Below are 22,363 nucleotides of genomic sequence, written 5' to 3'. Positions count from 1 at the left end.
TACTCCTCCATTACCATCTGCACTGCTTTTCTCCCACATTATTCTTTAAATCCACACATGACCACCATGAGTAAGTAATGTGCACAAACATGAGGGGCTCTACCATTCCTGTCATTACACAATTCACATTTTCAATGCATATATTCTTGCAACATCACAATCTCCCATATACTTTTTATTATATTAGTGTGAATTTCAAAACAATGCTATCACTACTTATCATTCTTTATTTCCTCATAGTGGTGTGAAAAGATTGTTTCTCTAGCCTAGGGATGAATAATAGCCCTAGAAATTCCAAGTATGGATATGGAATAGTTCATGCACAATCCAATAGAAAAACTAGCTTTGTGCAACACTGAGAAGGTATGCTAGTTCTTCTATATGAAAGGATTCCTAAACTCAATACATTGAAAATGATGATTTACAATCATCCGTACACATAGATCACTAGAAAACAAACTTAAATGCGTTCCCAAGTTCCAATGAGACAAATAGGAGTTAAATTCTTAAAAAGTAATGTCCCCAAGTTTCAATGAGACACAGAGGAGTCACATTCTTACTTGTGAATTTCTTAGCTAGTCACCCTTGGACAAAACAAAGTTTCAATAATGTATGAGTGATTATAGCATTGCAATCATCTTCATTGATGAGAATTGATCTTTCTCAACTCTTATTTGTATAAATGAATCATCATTTGATTACGTATGAAGAGATAAGTGGTATAATATCATGTGAGTGCTGTGTGCTAAAACATTACCTTGTTTTAAAGTAGCTTCACACAAAGAGGGAACTTGTTAGGTCCTAGTGGGCTCAACTGCACACCTTGAGGAAGTCGCCACATGAGGGTTTTGTTTAATGTTGTTTAATGAAGCCCCCTGCATTTAATGCCTGTTGTCAACAAAGTTATATTATCTTGACTTTGCTAAAATTGACGGGGTTGAGTCTTCCAGTTCAAAAAAGAGGCCCTTTCACATCTTGCTTGATTTGAATTCTTGAAGGATCTCTTGCATTTAATGCCATATGTGTGGCTTCAAGAACTAAATGCCACGCATATGGCATTAAATGTAGGAGATCCTTCAAGAATTCAAATAGAACTAAATGCCATTCATATGGCATTAAATGTAGGAGATCCTTCAAGAATTCAAATAGAACTACATGCCATGCATATGGCATTAAATGCATGAGATCCTTCAAGAATTCAAATAGAACTAAATGCCATGCATATGGCATTAAATGTAGGAGATCCTTCAAGAATTCAAATAGAGCATATGGCATTAAATGCATGAGATCCTTCAATAATTCAAATAAAGCGAGATGCAAATTTAATTTTAGCATGCAGATGGCATTTAATGTAGGAGATCCTTCAAGAATTCAAACCAATCAAAGATGCGAATTGGTTCTTTTGCATCTAAATGCCACCTACATGGCATTATATACAGGAGATCCTTTAAGAATTCAAATCAAGCAAGATGCAAAAGGGTTCTTTCGCATCTAATGGCATTATATGCAGGATATCCTTCAAGAATTCAAATCAAGCAAGATGCAAAAGGGTTCTTTCACATCTAAATGCCATGCACATGGCATTATGTGTAGGAGATCCTTCAAGAATTCAAATCAAACAAGATGCGAAAAGGTTTTGTTTTGAACTAGAAAACTCAATTCAAAATGACGCCCTTTCACATCTTGCTTGTTCGTGAAGGATTTAATGCTACATACAGAGTTGAGTTTTTCAGTTCAAGAATTCAAATCAAGCAAGATGTGAAAGGGTGTCGCCATAGGGACTTCCCCTTAGTGAGACCTAAAGAGGGGCGTTTGAGTAACTTCGTGGTTAAATCAAAATGGTTAAGTTTGTATGTGTTTAACTGTAGTATCTTTTCTTTTCTGAAAATATACTATAATTAAAACATACTATTTAAATTTTTAAACATACTATGTTTGAACCTTACAATTTACAAGCTTAAAATAATTATTGGAAGGATTCACAAGTTTATGTAATTAATAACCATAAAAAAAACGTTTTGGGTGCTTATTTTTGAACTACTACCTAACACAATTTAGGGCCGACTCGTATTTTTTGAATTTGAATAGTTTTCCAACTGTAAACCTGTGCCCCGACATGGGAGGAGGGGCGGCGGCGCCACCAAATTCGGAGGCACCCCACAGGCCACGCATTTACGCACGCACACATGGATTCCACGGATGCGCTAGTTACAGCTATCCAGATTTAGCGACGGTTTGTTGGCGGAGGCGCATCTCTCTCTTCTGCCAAGGGCTCACATGGAGCGGTGCCCCTCCACAGCTGAATTTAGCGGGGCTTTTGAATAAAAATACAGTCAGACTCAAGCTAGCTGCAGAATATTTGAATCGTAATAGGGTGAGGCTAAGGCTTTCTACCATAATCAGATCGTGTTTAGCATGGATGAGGCCGTTCTACCTCTGCAGTGATTAAGGTGATTTTAGGTTCTAATCATGCACACGCAGACAGTTCTAGATTTTGCAGTCTTCCAGCTTACTCCTACTCGAACCAGGTGAGAGCTTTCTATAAGCATTAAAAAGAAAAACAGATGATTTTGTGGTTTAACTGAATTCATATTATCACAATTAGCTGCAATCAAAGATATCACTAAACCTTAGTTAGTAGCCTTACTTTGTGAGGCTAATCATGCTAGATTAACCAATGTGAGCTCTCTGGCATGGCATGCTGTGATGGTGCACCCACGTTGGCTATTCTGGCCTTTTTAGCTGCAATTTTAGGTGCAACAGGATCAATATTATTGCAACAAAAATAAAATAAAATCATTTTTATCATAGAAGAGAATTCAGATGTATATTCAGCTAGGATAAAACTTTCATTTCAGCATCCTTTATGATCAACAGATGTGAACTTTATGCTGCCGCGGGAAATGAGACAGAGAAATTGGCATCGGGGATTTTGAAGCCGTTTATATCCCACATGCAAGTGGTGAAAGAGCAGCTGGCTAAGGGTGGCCACTCCATCCGTCTGCAGCCTCCTCCTCCCCATCCCCAACACACCTCATGGTTCACCAAGGGCACATTAGAAAGGTGGGAGATTATTCAAATGCTAAACAATCATTTCCCAAATATTGATTGTAAGGTATATCACATTTCTTTTGTAAAATTTACTAAATGCTGAAATTGCAAATTGATTAGTAACCTAAATGTATGCTTTTTGGGATGTTCGTGTCTGCATATGCTTTCACATATCAATCAGTAACATTTAGTTGTTTTATAATAGGGCATTTGATTTCTTGCTAGAGAGGATTCTAAAGTTATTTATTTCCTGAGTATATTATATTGTGGGCTAGCAGGTTTATTAGGTTTGTGAGCAATCCTGAGGTGCTAGAGCGGGTCAGCACCATTGAAATAGAACTGATACAACTTGAGGAAACTGTTAGAATGCAGACCCGAGACTCATCTGCAGTGCGTGTTTTTCTTCCTCTCCATACTTTATCTTCACTTGTACATGTGTGTATGGCACAGGAGCCACACACACCCCATATTCTCCTGAATGCTGTTGCACTTTTGCAGGTTCATGGTTTTTGCACACGCTCTTCGGCTTCAGCCTCCTCTGCAGGTATGTATTAGTGCTTCCTTCTGCAATCCTCTTAGTTTGCAGAAATATCCTTCATGGCTCAAAGATTTGTCGATTTCCAAAAGATTGCCATTGATTTTGCAGCCATGTATGTGCAGATATCATGCAGCAATAATTTGTTTTGCCTTCATGAGTTTAGTAGAACATGACCAGTAGGTGCAATTTTTCATGTCTTCTTGACTGAGCGTATAGTACCTTTAAATAGAACAGATGCCAAGTTCCACATGTTCTTCCTTTGACATAAGCTTAAATAATGGATGTTGGGGTGGGTCTCCTGGAAGCACTTTTATTTTGGATGTAGCCATGGAAATAGTCCTTCCTAACTTCTGTGTATGTCCTCTTGTTTCTTGAGGTTACTGGAAAAACAAAATATGAATTGGGGCATCAGTTGAGTACTCTAGAAGATCCTGCTGCTCTCTTTAGCCAGCGTATCTGCCATATTTCTTATTATCCCCCCATCTCATATTTTAAAGGATGGGATTCTAACTTGACCACTATATCTAAAACATGTTAGCTCCACACTCTCTCACTGAAAAACAACAGCTTATGTGAAGGGTTGACTTCAGCAATGTAATGGCTGCATTGGAACCAAGTTGGAACTATGATGTCTCAGTTAGAGAGAAAGATATTTTACCTTCTACAAAAGACCTGGCCTGTGCTACCATGAATAGTACAATGATACCATGGGTGTACAGTGCCATGGAAAAGCTAAAAAAGAATGTGAAAACTGAAAACTTAAAACTGAAATATGACTCTATAAACTTCCCGATGGCAGATGTGGCTATGGTGAGGGCATGTCATGTTGCGGTGGATGTGTCTCTGTATGGTGGAGATTTTCGGTGCTCTGGGTCGGGGGCACCTGCTGGCACATTGGATCAAGCAGGCCTGCCCACTTAGGATTCCTCTGGGACACGGATATGGCCTCCTGTGTAATGATGGTATGAGTTGATGTCGATGTGGTGGTGCCAGCATGTGTGGCTGATGTGGATGCTCGTGGTGTGAAGAAATCAATGATGGATCTTTGGGCAACGTCTTGTATATTGCATCACCCATGCCAGTGGCCTGAACCCCTCCCAGGGGAGAGAGAGAGAGAGAGAGAGACAGGGAGGGGAAGAAGGAAAAAAAAGTTTTATATTTTTGTCGTAGGAACTATCCCAATCATAGTAACAGAAAATGGCCGTTTCTTGGAGAGAGGGGGAACAAAAAAAGAAGATTTTTTTTCTGGTCATCATGAGAAGAATGTGGGGGAGAGGATCAGCTTGAGCTCCTTGCAAGAAAACACACATAAGAGTAGACAAGTACACAAGAGATATGGATGGCTATTTTTTTTTCTATTCTCTTCTCTTCTCTACAACCATAACATAGAAATAAGAGTACATACTATAAGGGAAAGTACTCTCCTACTAAATATGTAAAGGTCGGTTTATAGTGTGAACGCGACTATATGAGATGACACTCTAGTGAACCAAAATGGCTGGCACATAGCATTTAAACCGTTTGGCGGCATATCACCCATAATCTCACAAATCATGCTAGTGGCATAAGTGTGGAGCTGTTATGCTGGCATATTGTCCGTATCTACACTAGTTGAACTTGATAATTCAATGCTTCCACTCGAGCTCAACTCCATACTGTGCACTAAGTAAGCTTCTAAACTCGTGGAGCTTCCATGCCTTTGTGAAGATGTGAGTTGCTTGATCCTCTGTGGTGACATATACCAAATCCATGTAGCAATACTTTGGGCCATCATATTTTTCAGCCGCGCTAAATATTGACATGACTAATACATTTATGCCAAATGTCAATGTTTGTAATCACACCCGTTTCATGTGCAAATATTGTAGCCTTCACTTTAGGCATGTTACATCGAGTGTAAACATTTTGCCAATTCTGTTGTCCTTTGCAACCATGCGGCACTGGTTATTAAAATCTTTTACATAGCATCCATGAGGGTTAAACCTGACTTGCAGACCTTGCTCAACCATTTGTCTAACAGAAATCAAGTTCTTTGTAATGTTTGAAACATGAAGTATATCAGCCCAGTACTTCATTTTTCCATCCCGCATAGACAATGGCACCTTACCAACATGTGTTATAAGATGTGCAGTATCATCACCTGTTTTCACATGCCTTGGTTTTTCCATTTTCTACTTTTCTATAAACCACTCACTATGACTAGTCATGTGGTTAGAACTATCTGAATTAACATACCATACATCTCTAGGATTCTCTACAATCATGGATTCATCTAGGTATATAATTCAGCCGTATTAGCGGACATGCAGATTTCACATTGTGAAGTTTTCGTCCGAGTTGCGGCCAGTTGATATTGTGCTAATTCTTTCTATCTTTAGCGATGCATTCGCTCTATCAACTACTTATTTGCTGTACTAATTCTTTCTATTTGCTACTTCCCTTAGTGCTAGGCTTCATTATGACTGAGTCTGTCTTGCATCTCCGGAGGTTTGACAGAAACTCAGTATGAAGGGCTGTGTCAATATATGCTCTTGTGTGTGTGTGTGTGGAGTGCGTGTGAGAGCATATCTTGATACAGAGTTCTACACCCAGTATTGGGCACTGATGACGTTAGTGGGGATGTCGTAGTATCTAGTCCATACTATGCATAATGGAGTTGATAGTTATATAGTCTTGTGGACTAACTACCATGAGCATATAACATGCATGTTCCTAAAAGGTGAATTTGGGCATATTTCTGAATTCATCTAGGTATATATGCTGCATCACATAAAGTTGCTCACTTCTATCTTTGGCTTGCTTGCTTGAGGATGCATAGTTCCCTTGCTGCAACTTCTCACTTTTAATATCATTCTTTTTATAGCAGTCCTTTGCTATATGTAACATGCAATGGAAGTCCTAGCTAATGGAAAATGAGCAGTAAATTAATGAATAAACTGATCAATTGCTAAATGATCACACTTACCATCATACTTACTAAAATTTGGTTGACTTTGAATGACGGTAGTCGATGCTGCGGACTGCTGGCTGGTGGCACCTGAGGCTAGGGAAGCTGAAGAGAGGTGTTGGTATATCTAAGATGCATGGCCTCCTTTTCCTTTGGTGCTCGAGTAACATATGTTCTCGATCGAGCTCTCGTTGGTGCTCTCGAGCGGCGAGTTCAGCCTGGCTCCGGTCTTCTTCGATCCTGCGTTGGGCTTCCTCATAGTCCCGTCTCTCTGCTTTTTCTTGTTGTTTTCTTGCTTCTGCTTCTGCTTTTTCTTCTCCATCTGGCCTCGTCTTCCCTTCTTTGTTGTTCCATATGAAAGACAAGGGAGATGTAGTCGGGGGTTGTTGGAGGCGGAGGAGGACGTGCTGCTGCAGCCTCCAAGAGTTGGAGACGCTCCATGAGAAGCTGGTTCTGAGCTCTAAGTAGAGCTATGGTGTCTGCTGTAGTCGGAAGAGCAAGGTCTCCTTCGGGGGAGACTTCTTCCGGCTGATGGGTACTCTCCTCTGTAGACATGATGCTGAAGTCGGTGGTCGTGCCGGAACGCAATCTGACCATCCAAGGATGCCCTCACGCTAGGATACGGTGTGTGTGGATAAGCTGAATCTGATACCAATGTAACATGCAGCGGAAGTATTTGTAATTGAGGATCCTGTCACACAAATGCTCACACTGTCTTCTGTATCCTGAGTTTCGTGAGTTTAGCAATCCACTTTAAGACTTCAAACTTTAAGAGATTGAGAGAGAGAGAGAGAGATGCAAACTGTACACCATATGGGGTCCCGAATTACCCACTGAAGGGCCCCCTATCCCGTTACTTTGAAGAGACTAATCATGTGACTGACGATAAGCGAAACGCAAGATCTCTGAAGACCAAGAGTTGGGCTGAACTGTACACGGCTGTAGAAGCACCAATGATGTCCAATCTCGAGCCTATGCACTCTTCCAAATGGAATGAAGAAGGGTTGCAAATCTGAGGCTGAGATAGGGGCTGTTTGGGACTGTTCTAGGCTATGTATGTTGTAAATGAATATGAATGCTGAGTTTTACCTTCACCAATTGGCTGTAGCAAAATGATGAGGATATGAATGCTGAAAACTGTATGTATGCTGAAAACGCAAAGGGGACTGAAGGCTGAATGTTGTAGATGCTGCGTTTTACTGCATAGAGGCTGAATTGCTCAAGCGTTGATGCTCCTAGATGCTGATGAGGAAAATGCTGAGGTATGAGGTGCTGAATTCTGCAATTGCTTTATGCTCCTTGCACTAAGGCTCCAAGCGTTGAGTGCTTCAAGGCTAAATGAGATATGAACGAATAAATGGAAGATATGCTGGGCTATTTATATGGGCAAAGGGTGCTGGTTGGCTGGCTACAGGGTTGGCCGATTGCACTTGTCTAAATAAAATATATAAATGAAATAAATGCTGTAAAATATGGGAATAATATTGGATAAATTCTGATGGCTGCTAGATGATATTTGAAGGCTTCTGCAATGGTGTAGATGGCCTACATGCATATGGAATGAATGCTATGCATAAATGCACACGTCTTGATGCAAACTCTTAAGGCTTCTATTGATTCTACATGCATGAATGCATCTCTTCAAGTGGGTTAAGGGACTTGGACTGACTGACTGACTGTCTAAGGCTGAGAATGACCTATGTAGCTCGTGCCTGTCTTATCTTGGACTGAGGATTACAATGGGGTCACAGTGTACGACAATTATCATCCTAAAAGGTACTAATACTGTACAATGTTGCACTGATGATGATGAGCCAGCTTGTCACCATGCACTACAGTGCAGAGTGCATGTGACACTATATGATCTGGTTTGCCACAATAATAGCACTCCATGATATTTCCACTCTGATTTCTTTGCTATCCATGTCGGCCTCCTTGGCTCCCTTTGCCTCTAGAGTGGCCTCTTTCACTTGTTTATAAATTAGATTGCTGACCATGATTTCTGTTTCCAAAATATCTTGCACCTCGACCTCTACCTCTACTTGAGCCCGTATAGAAGGCTTGCTCTTGCATATTTCTGGAAGATGATTTACTTTCAACATTCATTTCCTTAGTGATCAGAAGGGCTATAAGGTCTTTAAAGTTTAGCAAGTTGTCTCGAGTTTGAATAGATGCCCGAAATTGATCTTAGTCTTTGCCAAGCCTATTCAATGTGACCGATACCAAGTCGTCATCTTGAACGTCTATGAAAGAACCAATAGGTCTATGACACTGCAAATGAGTACATATGATCCATGAATTAGTGTATGCCAAAAACATGAAGAAAGAAACATATACAAAATAAAATGGGCCCATGTACTTGGTGAGCGCGTGTATACAAAATAGAGAGTCAAAGCTCATCCTCATATTGTGTAGTGTAACAATGTCCACCTGAGCAAGTGTAACAATGTATAGTTATACCGCTCTCAGGTTTTGGATCCTGAGGCATGAGCACGGCCTTTGAGGAAAGATTTGGAGCCGGTTTGATGAGAGCTTGGGGCCACCTCAAGCCAGCCCTTCAGCAGCTCCCCCCGGCCTTGAATGGCCTCGGATGAGGAGAGACTCCACCAGCCGCTGATCTAGAACTGCCTCTTCAGGATGCCCATCGGCCACCCCTGGGTGCTGCGCTCCCTCAGCTCTAGTTCAGCCTGGTCTCTTAGCGAGTGGACTAATTTTAGGCAGCTTCCTCAGGATGTTCAGGACAGACGCCTCGCTGAGATCCCGAGGCAGAGAGCAGATAGTCCTTGCCATTGACTCAGTCATCTTTTTGACTGGCAGAACCCCCTCTAGGCCTAGTGTCTAGGAGCTTTCATGCGCCACAACATCCCTATGGTGGTAGTAGGTTCAGACGGGGACCAGCTCTTATTTTCTCAGTAGGATGTCATGGACGTCTGACCCTCTCCCCAGCAGAGGACTTGGCGTTGGATCACTTCAGAGGGTCTGGATCATCGGCTTTCATGAGCACTGCTGGCACCTCGAAATCCACCGCCACACCCCCCCCCCCCCCCCCGCCTCCCAAACCCCCGACATAGGTAGCTCGAGATAGATCTTGGAGACTAGCTCTAGGAGGGCCGGACCTTTGATGCAGATTCAGCGGGACCCTAGTGAGTGGGAATGGATAGACCCCTTTAGCCGAGAGAGCCCTACTACCTTTTTTCACTACTCGACGAGGCTAGGCCGCCGGATCCAGATGCATGAGATTGACGGTACTGCTGCTTCAGCAGACCACTGGTCCTCCCAGGACATCTGACCTAGCCTCCTCATATACTGGAAGTGATTGTTGGATAGCTTCTTCTAACCTCGGAAGGTCACTCTTTTCCTTGGCAGGTAGCTCACAGGAGTTTTGCAGTTGGCACGTGGAGAGAGGCCAGCCATGGAGGGGACTACCCTCACTAGTGCTTTTCCTCTTTTGGAGGTTTTGAGCATGTACTTCACTGGTTTTTCATATAGCTAATAGAAGGATCTATTTCCCAGGAAAAAAAAACAATGTCCACCTCATCTCTATGGCGTTCGAGGATGTCCTGGATCTGTAGTTGGTGGGTGGAGGGTCTAGATCTTTGGCTCTCTATGGCGCCCGAGGATGTCCTGGATCTGTAGTTGGGTGGAGGTTTTAGATCTTTGAGGGTGAGAATGTTGGGCTCTTTGGAGAGATTGTGCCCTCTCTTGTGACTCCTCGGGTGCGTGTTGCTAGAGGGTTGTGGGCTTGGTTGCGACATATGTGCTCTCTCCTCTAGACGAGTCTGACTGGTGGTTGTAACTTGTCATAATTGTTGGAGTATGCACAGACAGAAGCATAGACAAAGAAAGAGAGAGCAATTGTTGACAAGACCACCTTTATTAAGCAAGAGCATTTTACAATGGCAATAACCAGCAGATGGGTGATACAATGTGCAGGGATTGGATGGTGAACAAGTGATGAGGGAGGCCAGAAGCTGGCCGGCTGCCACTACAAGCTGGCCAACAGCTCACGACTTGCATAAATGTGAGGAAATACAAGTGTGTGCCAATAAAAGGTCCGGTTCCACACCACAGAGATGCGCAAGTTTCTAACACCCCCTCTGCAGCTCATAGTGTGCAAAAGTCCGAAGAAGTCAAGGGATGGACCATTAATGGATTTAGAGCTGCCAAGAGTTTCTCTTACAAAAGCCTGTTCTGTTTGTATAAGTCAATCTAGTTATCTCCCGCCCCATATTTTGGATGGTGCTAATGCATATATTGGACATCCATGAGATGCCATCCAAAGTGTTGTTTAGGAAAATGGTGTCACCTTGACTTTTCTGTGTGTGTAGGTAGACAATGTAAACCTTCTCCGGATTGTACGAAAGTCTCAATTAATCCTCGTCAATTAATCCTCGTGCATGAGTTATCCTCTGTGCTGAATGAATATGCATTTTAACATACACTAACCAGTATTATGTTCACAGGTGGGAGAAGCTTTGCGACTACATGCCATGAGAAACTTGTTCAGGTATCATGAAATACATTTTTTATCTTCTCATGAATGACAGATGCTTATCACACTCTTACCATTGTTCGAGTTATGTTCATGGCCACTATGTTGTTTTGTCTTGCAGGTAAAAAACGATTCTATGGATGGTAATGGTGATGGTGTAGCAGGAAACTCAAGGTGCACTCTTTTTGGAGGTGTATCAAGTGTTTTTTTACAATGAAATCTTTGTGGTTGCATCTCCTTTCATCTCTTTACCTTCATGGTACTCTTCTTCCTTGGCAGAAAACGGCTTTTACAAGCCCTGGAAGCACGCCATTCAGTTCTACAGAAGGAGCAGGGCATGTCTTTTGCTCGTGCAGTGGCAGCAGGATTTGACAATGTGCATTTGATGGAGTTAATCATATTCTCTGATTGTTTTGGAGCCTTGCGCTTGAGGTACGAGGGACTTTGTTGTAAGAAATAATCAATTATCCAGTCTCTTTCCTCATATTGTTGGGATGGCACTCAAAGAAGGACACTTGCCTAAATTCTGCAGGGAAGCTTGTATTCAGTTCATGGCATTGTGTAAGAAGAGGCAAGAAGCTGGGCTTTGGATGGAGGACATGGAAATGGTTGCTTGTATACAGTCAGACAGGCCTTTCACAAGTATGAGGAAACCCAGGATTTCTATCAAAACATGCTCAAGTAGTAATGGTGGTGATTCAAGGGTGCTGGAGGAGGGTTGCGATGAACCTGCTATTGATTCTGAAGACAGTGTTATTGGTGCTGGAAGGATAAGCACTCCTGATGAGTATTTTGGGAACTGCACTTGGAATGGCAAAACGTCACCCAAGGCAGATGCAGCGGAGGAACATACGTCAGTGAGTGGAAACTACAGAGGAGCCGAAAGATTGACAGGCACAGTAACTGGGGTACCGTTTACCTCAGGTTGGTGCGGCCCTATTCAAAAACATGTGTGTCATGAAGCTCTACTAGAAGGTTCACAAGTTGATCAGAAATCTCTGACCACGTTCCGTTTAGCATCATGTGAAGATAGCAACAGTAGCTGCTTGTTGATGTCAAAAAATTCTAGTTCAAATCAGATCAGACAGACAACACATGCAGAACCCCTGCAGATTTTTGTAAATGATGCAAGCATGGATTGCTCTTGTGCAAAATCTCACAGGTCTCTCTATAGTCAAGAGAGTAGTGTTGAGTTACCTAAAAGCTCATCAAATCATGATTATTTTCACACCCTCCCCAAGAGGAGAGGTTTTGCATATGATCATCCTTATCCAAGGCAACAGAACTTGGCTTTGCCTCTGAAGCAAGTGGAACATGGTCATGAAAGACTTTCAGACATGGTTGTGGTAGACAATCAACTTTTTACAACTTCCAACTTGCCCGACTCATCTGGTAAGGATGACAGAGAAAATGGTTTTTCTGGAAATTGTTGTAAGGAGCATGTGTGCACTATGGAGACAGTGGCTGATCTTAGACTTGAGCCATCTCAACTGAGTGTCCGAGATGTAGTCAGCATTTTTGAAAGGAAATGCTCCGAAGGGCCAGGAAATGGGGATGGGTGTCCAAGACAAGAGCGTTATGCTTCAGACAAATTTCAAAAACTTAGGAAAAATGTTCTGGAGAGATGGCCTGCTGCTAGGGTTTTCGTAGATGAAGCAAGTCACAGAGATGGAAATACAGAAACAAGAAAAGACGAGGATAGGATTTCTGAAATAAATTTGCAATATGGAGGGGAAAGCAGAGTGAATGACATGGCACCATATGAAGTAGGCACTAGCAGTCCAAGCAACTGCGCAGGACTGCAGGGTTCATTGGATGCAACTGTCTTCAATAATTCAGAGCCACAGAAATTGATTGGGTCCTCATGCAGTGACTTATTGACTGCTCCTTTGCATTCTGCAATTCATGAGGGGTCAAGTGTGCCAAGGAGAACAACCCTCAGGGTGGAATGCAAGATGCAGGCCAAAGAAGACCTTGCCAAGACTTCACTTATTAAAAAAAAAACTGATGACATGGCACTCAATCCATCGGGACCGTTTATTTTACCCTCAACAGAAAAAGATCCTGCTGCTACATGTTGGGATAGTGGAGCTGATAATTATACACAGAGTCTTCCACAGCCTTCCCTCCCTAATCAAAGCCTGGATACTTCTGGGCCATCCGAGGAGCGCGTGAAAAGGTTTTTGGATCGATACAATGAGAAAAGAGAATCAAAGATGAGGAACCGTTCAAGTTCGAATAGGAAAGGAAGAGAAGTAAACCTGAAAGGAATGCAAGAAAATCTGGGGAAAAAAAAGGAACGTATGGACAGAAATCATAAGTCTGAGAAGTTAATTGTGTTGGATGATCCCCATTTGCGTGCAGAGAAGCTACGGGCATACAAGGCAGGTTTGCAGAAGAGGAAGAAGGACAAGGTACCGATTTCATTTCCTTACAACTTATGAGGGGTGTGTGTTTGATTGTGCACGTGCAGGGGTGTGCGTGCGTGCGTGCGTGTGTGTGTGCGTGCGTGTGTGCGTGAGATACTACTAAACACTTGTGACACTACTGCTGAAGGAAGAGGAAGAACGGAGGCGACTGGAGGAGTTGAAAGTTCGACGGCGGGAGAGAGTCAGTGCTGGCAGTAGCCTGAAGGCTAGTACTTTTGCAGCACCATCTGCTTTGCCTGCTCCACATTGCCTCAGGACCCAACGAAGATCGAATTCAAAGTTGTCACCAAGGTTGCAGAAATTGGCAGCTCCTGTGAAAGCTTCTGTTTCAGGACCAACTCTAAAGCAAAAAGGTGCAACGGGTTTGCCGTCAGACTCTTGCAGATCAGGTGCCTTCAAAAAGCTAAGAAATCCACTGACCAGCTCTGCACCATCTCTAAATGAGATCCAAAGCAAAGTAGAAAGCACAACCAATATGCGTGCAAGCACCGGATCTCAGTTTACTCCCGAGAATAAAGGGGTTGGCCAAATGAGAAGTCCCTTGCATTCTAAGGGTAAGTCTACCATCGATAGCAGGAAAAATTATCAAGTCAGTAAAACTTTCACGAGAAAACTTAAACCTGCTGCTTCTGATACCAAGGGCAAACGCGCGCATGCAGACAAGAATGGCAAGGATTTTTCTGTGCACAGTAGTAACGTCACAGAGGCTAAGCAGGCTCCTAGAAGTTTCCTGAAGAAAGGAGCAGGAGCTAGGTCTAGAGTTGGGGATGGGGTCTTGACATCAAGAGTTGTAAGTAGTGTTAAAGGGGCTTCACAGCAAAAAAGGGATGATGCTGTTTTGTCACCTCCATCAAAGTTACAGGCTGTTGGAATGGGGTTGGGACAACAGGCACATGCCATGCCAATAGAATGCCCTACTCCACTGCAAGCAGGCAGCAAAGGAGGAACAGATTCTCACATAAGTTCTGCCGAAACCGATTCAGGTCTCTATGGTGGTGGTATTGATGGGTTCAAGCTAGCTGGACAACAAGTCTCAGCAGGAGCATTAGAAGGAAAGTTGAGTGCGATTTCTGGCTCCCCACACGATTTGCCACGTCAAGATCTTCAAAGAGTAGACAGAAAATCTGGGTCTGCCCATCCAAAAATGTCATGTGAAAAAACAAGGATTTCTATTTCTTCGACGAACATGCAACCGACTTTTGTAGCTCACACTGCAACTGAAGGGAAATACCAAGCCCGAGGCAATCAAATGCCATCTGATCCTTCCTCAGAGGATGCTTTGTCAGATGCAAATGCATTTTTGACAGCTTGTGCTCCAAATGAGCCTCTACGTGTTGTGCATGATGATTCTTTTTCTCAAACGTTTGCTCTGTTTAGGACTCCTGCTGCCCAAGATACGGAAATTTCAACTGCAAGTTCATCTCGAAGTAGGTCTACCAATCTTGCGGGTTCTGGGATGTCTGATGTGTCAAGGACTGAATTCCAACAGTATGGAATGAAATGGGGTACCTCAAGATACATATCTTTCATTGAACCGCAAACTCCAACCAATAGTCAAGGTAAAGATTTGAAGAGGTTCCTAAAGTTCGGGCGGAGGAGCATACATGGCCAGGGGCATGACAATTCAGATCAGGTTTCTACTTCCATTTTCTCAGAGGGGGATGAGGATAAAGGCAGTTTTAGTGAACCTGGATCTAAAATTATGGACTGCTATGGAAGGAAAAGGCATTCAAGTGGAAAAACCTTTAATCTCAGGGCATCTTGTAATGACACGCACCACTGTTCTGCATCACCCACTGAGTCTGGTAGATCCAGGAACCAAAAGCCAAGTAAGAGGATACTTCCAGAGTCATTTCTAAATTTCCTTGCTTTTGCAGGTGTTTTTTTTTTAAATTCCTCTTGAAACCAAAAAAGGACAATCAGGTTGTGCACCTTCGTTTGCTCAATGCATGCAAGCGTGTACATCCACACTTACATCTATACGTGTACATACAAACAGATACATGAATGCATCCATACAGACATGCATGTATATTTACGTGCGGCATGTGCATGCACACACACACACACACACACACACACACAAAGTAACATATGAGATTATACTATTGTAAACTTCTTTATTGGTTTTACAATAGCATGATGTTAGCACAACACATGCACGCATCCCCCCATGAGGTGCATGCACTCGGGCACACACACACACACACACACACACACACACACACACACACACAACCCCCTAACACACTATAGGTGTACATATTTACATACACACACACACACACACACACACACACAACCCCCTAACACACTATAGGTGTACATATTTACATGTCGTCTTTCCACCCAAACGCAAGCACGACCCTTGGTATGGTCTTGCGATTGATCCCATGAAAGGCATCGTAGTTACAATCCTGCCACCTTTCACAAGTACAAGGCTTTCATGTTGTTGCAAATATAAATAACCAATCCTTATGCTCTTAAATTGCAGTCATGCCTTTGAAAAGGTCTGTTTCAACACATGAAGTCCATACAAAGGCTCAGGATCAAAAGCATTCCAAGACATCAGCAGTCAAAGGTAAAGCTTGTTAGAGAGTGAAGGACAGTATATAATGTTTTTCAAGTGTTGAAGGGATTCCTAAATGCATCTATTCTCATTTTTTACAGCGACCCGTGCGTTTTTTTCCCTTGCACCTTTCCGAAGGAAGGCTGTGGAAGGAAAATCGTGATGGTTGCTGGCACAATCAAGTTGGCCTAATTTAATGGTTAACAGAACCTGCCATTGCAGGAGAAAAGTTGTACCCGTCACGCTTTTTTATCAGGATTGGCTGGGCAACATCTGACCAAACTAACACAACAATTAGTTTGATGAGTTGTATAAGGTCGCTTACAGACTGCTAAGCAGTGGAATTCTGAAATGGACAGGTGGAAGATGAGCTTACAAGAAACCCTGTCCACAGCTGAAACCCACGGCTCAAATTTGTCCTAGATGTGCTAGATGAATATGGCATATGGCAATATTGATGTGCTAGGTGAAGCTGATTCTCCTGCAAGCTGCCATAATGTATCAAATGTCTACAAATCATGTGGAAAGTGGCACTTCAACTAGGATACAGAGTCCCTAACAACCAAAAGAGTACATTTTTGGTCTTTTGAATGCTTATATCCTTGCAAGAAAGTAAACTTGGAAGAGTCATCTGCGGCTGCTGCTTGTTAGAATGACTATTTATGTGCATTTACAAAAATTAATCGAGTGTTTTAACGTCTTTCTCACTTACACAAATCATGTAGCATCAAGAACCCCCTGTCGCATGACCAGCTTCTAAGGCTGCACTCATAGCTTTTGACATGTGGGGGATGCAGTCCAAGATTGACTTCACAAGCTTCCAGCCAAAAATTGTGCGTCTTATGAGGGTGATCGGATATCCACCACCTAGTTCACAAGCTTAATGAATATAAAACCTGCAAATTTCACTACAACAAGTGAGTGATAGCCTAATGGAAAGGTGGTGGGCTCGCAAGCCAATAGTGGGGATTCAGTTCATGATAGTAGTCAAAAGTGGCAATTGTTCCACCACCCCAAGTCCAGCCTTCCTGAGTCTGAAGCTTCTTTGCTATGGTGGCTTCTGCTTGATGGGCCATTTTCGCAGCAGTGGTAGTGTCCCAGCGAATTGGGAGGAGTCATCTGGGCCACTTTAGCTTCCGGTGCAAAGCTTATAAACCCAGCGTAAGGGTTGCTTCATAAGAGACTACCTCATGCAAGCCCACAGTGAAGTCTGGCAGCAGCATGCAGACGGTGCCCTGCCTCCACATGAAGAGAGAGGGAATGGTGATTGGGGAGCTGGTTTTCCTGCCGCCGGTTGCCCTTTTCGGAAACCCGGCGCATGGTCAGGCCGAGAGCATTCCTTGTTGACTGCAGCACGCATTCCGAAGTTGAAAATGATGGGCAGAGAAGGCGACACGTCAGATTTGGTGCAGAATGGATTTGACCTGCAATGAAAGTGACCTGAGGGTTTGACAGATTCTGGTCGTAGTGCTCCATCTGTCTGACATCTGTGTCTGCTGAAGGGGGCATTGGGGAGCATAAATCTTCAAGGCTGCCGTAGCTTGCTCTCAAGTATGAAATTGTAAAGGTTGAGATGTGTGTCAATGCGCCCCCTCAGCTTGTTGACAGTCGCATACACGAGACCTGCTTGTGTCTTGGTGGCAAACACATTGTTTATGGGAGGGGGAGAGAGAGAAGAGTTGCCCTGGCACTCTCAGCCAAAGCGGTTCTGTTTTCAAATATCGGTGTAGCGCCAAGGTTTTCAGTTGCAAACAGCCAGTGAGAGAAGCAGCAGTGCAGCAAACTTCTGAGCACCCACGAGTAGATAAAGATAGACTAGTTATGCACCCAGTCTGCCCCTTACGACTAAGTGCCACGGGGTCTTAAAGACCTTAGTCAGGTGACATCAATGGATGACATTGATAAAAAATCGTGACTTTTTTTTGGGCCGTCGGATAAAGTAAACTAGATCGAGTAAACTAGGTTACTAAGCGATCATAGTTTACTTCTTAGTTTCTTCCTAGTTTACTAAATGGACATAGTTTACTTTCTAGTTTACTAAGCGGACATAGTTTACTTCCTAGTTTACTCAGCAAATCATAGTTTACTTTCTAGTTTACATCATGGAATAAGGGTGAATTTGGGTTTGGGACTTGGAAAATTTTGGAGCAAGATGTTATGTGCAAAAGAGGATTTGAACTTGAGATCGTGGGTCACGATTGGAAACATCTTGCCACTACACTATACCTTCAAGCAACAAAACCATGCAGTTTCAAGCCATTATATTCTATGTTTTTCACCCCTAGTTTACTCGGCCTAGTTTACTTCCTATTTTACTCGGCCTATTTTACTTTATCCGACAGTCAAAAAAAGGCGTCGCGATTTTGATCAATGCCATCCATTGATGTCACCTGACAAGGGTCTGTAAGACCTTGTGGCCCTTAGTCCTAAGCCCCTTTTGTACATTGTTACCGCGTGGCAAGAGCAAGAAGAGAGGAGATGGTTTTAGATGAGATTCTACAGAGAGATATGGCAGGAGCAAGAAGAGAGGAGATGGTTTTAGAGGAGATTCTATAGTGAGAGACGTGTGACAGAAAACCTATGCATAGTAGAACTCATTGTAATGTGGTTAAGGTCAAAGTAGCTTTACATAAAAAAAGTTGTTGGTCAAAGGTTAAAAGTCTAAAGGTTCACTTGTGTTCACTTGTAAAAAGAACACTCTAGAATCGGTAGATGGGCTTTATGGATAGAGATGGATTTATTCCATTTAATGTTATGGATGAGTTCCTCATGGAGCGGAAAGAATTTGGGCCACATAAGTGACAAGTGAGTTGGTAGCATTAGGTAGTGCCCATTAGCTCATTTTAAGCTTCATGCCATGAATTGTTGCAATAGGGGTTCTGCTCATGATGGAAACTTTAGTTGTTATTGCTTTAGTGCAAAAATTATGAGGCATTCCTTTCGTATCCACGGGAAACTTCTCCAATATGCATGCTCTTTGTTTTGTAACTCTATTTTGCTAGGTGTACTCGTATGTAATTGTCTCTTTATCTCATGCTCTCTTAAATACTCATAGAATTTATTGGAGAAATATTCTTCCTTGTGATTTGATCTTAGGCATTTTATGTGCATGTCTTTGTCTTACTCAACCATAGCCTTGAAGCTTTGAAAGTGCATAAACACTTCACTTTTCTCGACCTTGCTCACCATTTGTCCAATAGATATCAGGTTCTTTGTAATGTTTGGAATGTAAAGTATATCAACCAAGTATTTTATTTTGCCATCAATTTAGGCATGTTTACATCCAATGTAAACATTTTGCCAATTTTGTTGTCCTTTGCGACCACTCGGTATCGGTTATTGAAATCTCCACATAATACCTATGAGGGTTAAACCACCTCACTTACAGACCTTTCTCAACCATTTGTCTAACAGATATCAAGTTCTTTGCAAAGTTTCAAATATGAAGTATATCAGCCAAGTACTTTATTTTGCTATGATGTATAGACAATGACATCTTATCAACATGTGTAATAGGATACATAATATCATCACTTGTTTTCACATATCTTGGTTTTCCCATTTTTTACATATCCCTAAATCACTCTCTATGATTGGTCATGTGTTTAGAAACACCTAAACCATTACACCATATATCTCCAGGATTTCATGCATGATATCTCTAGGGTTACATGCATGTGCAATCATAGAACTAAATATATGTTGTATCACAAAAAGCTCCTCACTTCTATCTCAAGCTTGCTTGCATGAAGATGCATAGTTCTATTGCTATAACTTTCCACTTTTGATGTCATTCTGCTTTTTATAGCATTCCTTTGTTGTATGACTTGGTTTTTCACAATAATAGCACTCTATCTTGCATATACATTTTTTTTCCAATCTCATCCTTTACTTGTTTTACTTAGTTTAGATTCATTATCGTCGGATCAATAGTGTATCTTTGTTGTGGTTGATTCGATGCTTGACTGTGATTTTGTGTCGCGCGAATTCATGTCTATCAGCTCATCTTTTTTTAATCTATTATTTTTCATGGATGAATCTGCTTTCTACTTTGCCAAGACTTTATCTCTCCTCCATCGCTGGGTGTGGGATGTTCTCATTCTCCTCTTTTGATGTATTAGAACTATCTGCATACACCATCATAATTTTTTGGTTATACTGGAAGTTTCTAGTGGAGACTATCCTTTCCACAACATCAACCTCAAAAAATGAGCTTATCTCTAGGTTTTCTTTGAAAATTGCTTATTCTTCATCATCTAGAGAGTCTTAATAAGCCTTTTGCATTCAAATGGAAGACTTAAGCCTTTTGCATTCATAAAAAATGGGCATTGCGAGACTATCCTTTCCACAAGATCAACCTCAAACAATGAGCTTATCTATAGGTTATTACTTTTTGTTTATCATCTTTCACTTCATCTAGAAAGTCTTAAGCCTTTTGCATTCATTAGTAGGTAGACTTAAGCCTTTTGCATTCATTAGTGGGTAGACTTAAGCCTTTTGCATTCATCAAATGGGCAGATTGAAAGAGTGATCTTTGTCTTTGGCATTATTGTCACCTTGATTTTCTTCTTTTTGGATTATAATCTAATCTTTCTTCCAATCTTGTTTGATTTTTCCATGGCCTTCCAAATAGCATGGGGTATGCTCCTGCTATTGCCTCAACCAAGACAATCGGAAAACCACATCTACTGATGCTTATTTTTTCTCCCCTTATGATGCCGAAAGGCATGACTCCTTGCTCGATCTACCATTCTGACTACAAACGTGCAAGACATGTTTTTGTGATGCTTCGTGCTTTTGCAATGTGTCCTAAATTACATTTGACACTGGAACCTCCATCTAACACTACATTGACACTGGAACCTCCATCTAACGCATAATGTGTTCTAAATTACATTGACACTGGAACCTCCATCTAACACTACATTCCATTCGCTTTTGCAGTGTGAGTTATGAAATCACATTAACATCGGTACCTTCATTTAAACAACATATTCTCCAAAATGGCTTATCTATGGATTATCATTGTTACTTTTGATAATACTATTTCGAAGAACACTTTGCTTCTATTTTATTGCAAAAATCTACTTCATTTTTTGATAATACTATTTCAAAGAACACTGCTTCTATTTTATTGCAATCTACTTCATTTTTTGATTTTGATGAATCTTTAACTTCTACCAACACTTTCGGGGGTTACATGCTTTTTGAACTTCTATCTAAATTTGGAACAAGTGAGAGAAATTGATCAAGCGTGAAAAATAGTTTTTGAGATCCTCTCACAAGTTGTACTCTAGAGAATTATTACTCTCCTCTCATTCTTGTCAAGCTTCTTGTTACATTTGCTTTTCATGATTGTAATAATATTTTGATCGGATTTTGTGATTGAGATTGGGCATGAGATTGTGATAGCAGAAAATCTCGTATTAGGTGTGGAAACACACTCTAGACCAGCAATAAGAAATAGCCTACAGTGACACTTTCTTCTATAGAGGAAGGAAGCATGCTTTGTTTCGTGTGAAGAAGCAATCTAGCTGAGAAGGATTTTCAGAGACATGGGTGTTGCTCAAAAGGGAGTGATAGTTTTGCTCAAAAGGGAGCGATAGTGTTGCTCAATTTGATTTACAAGAACCTAATGTTTTGTGCTCTCACAGGAAGCACATTGAGATACAATACCATTATGAGCATGTTAGCTAGAGTAGCAAGCAGCCTACAATTTCTTTGGTGAGAGTACAAAGATTGAGTTTAGGGGCACTGTTATGGCAACAGGTGAGGTAGTTTTGTTGTAGGAGCTACTTACAGACATGAATAGGGATGTTTTTATTTATTGTGACAACATGAGCAATATAAAGTTGGCCAGAACTAAGTGTATCATGCTAGGACGAAGCACATTGAGGAACATTATCATTTTGTGAGGGAGATGCTTTTAGCAGATGTTGTGGATTTGCTATATGCTAGCATAGAGGATCAGGTATCTTCATGAAGACATTGGGTGTAGAGAAGAACCGAAGGTGAATGAACCTACTTTTTGGAGTACAGGCTATGGAGTTGAGCTTGAGGGGGGACTATTGAGATATTGAGCCCAACTAGTGCTAAAATGGATGACATGATAGGATGATAGCTCCAGACTTATGTCCACTAGCATGGAGGGTGAGATTATGGTTGATATGTTGCCTAGTGGTTACAAGTTGTATGACGGATACTTGGGTTTACTAGAGTTATGCTATAGTACAAGCTCATATAGTCAAGTTCACACTATGGACCACCTTGTATGTTCTAGTAGAAGAGAAATTTCCCTTATAGTGTGCACTATTATCGTTATGTTATGGTTGTGAGA

The 22,363-nt window shown here is 41.8% G+C and overlaps 1 protein-coding gene across 2 annotated transcripts; it reads left to right on the top strand.

Annotated features, from left to right (window-relative positions):
• Positions 1-2,146: 2,146 nt before the first annotated feature.
• On the top strand, positions 2,147-16,565 carry LOC147612320 (uncharacterized). Of its 2 annotated transcripts, XM_086782924.1 has the most exons (11): positions 2,147-2,528; positions 2,878-3,063; positions 3,330-3,441; positions 3,550-3,595; positions 11,000-11,043; positions 11,150-11,202; positions 11,308-11,460; positions 11,561-13,442; positions 13,585-15,286; positions 15,952-16,038; positions 16,128-16,565. In XM_086782924.1, exons 1-11 carry the CDS (start codon positions 2,470-2,472, stop codon positions 16,187-16,189), a joined length of 4,386 nt encoding a protein of 1,461 aa, XP_086639050.1. In that variant the 5' UTR covers positions 2,147-2,469; the 3' UTR covers positions 16,190-16,565. The 2 variants fall into 2 exon arrangements, with proteins under 2 accessions (XP_086639050.1, XP_086639051.1); XM_086782925.1 differs by lacking the exons at positions 2,147-2,528; positions 2,878-3,063; positions 3,330-3,441; positions 3,550-3,595 and adding an exon at positions 10,246-10,588.
• The last annotated feature ends 5,798 nt before the right edge of the window (positions 16,566-22,363 follow it).

Source organism: Cibotium barometz, chromosome 45 (genome assembly GCF_041138505.1).
Source record: "Cibotium barometz isolate CiBa-2024 chromosome 45, ASM4113850v1, whole genome shotgun sequence".
NCBI lineage: Eukaryota > Viridiplantae > Streptophyta > Polypodiopsida > Cyatheales > Cibotiaceae > Cibotium > Cibotium barometz.
Note: the sequence above shows the minus strand (reverse complement) of the source record. Positions and strands in the feature narration are given on the sequence as shown.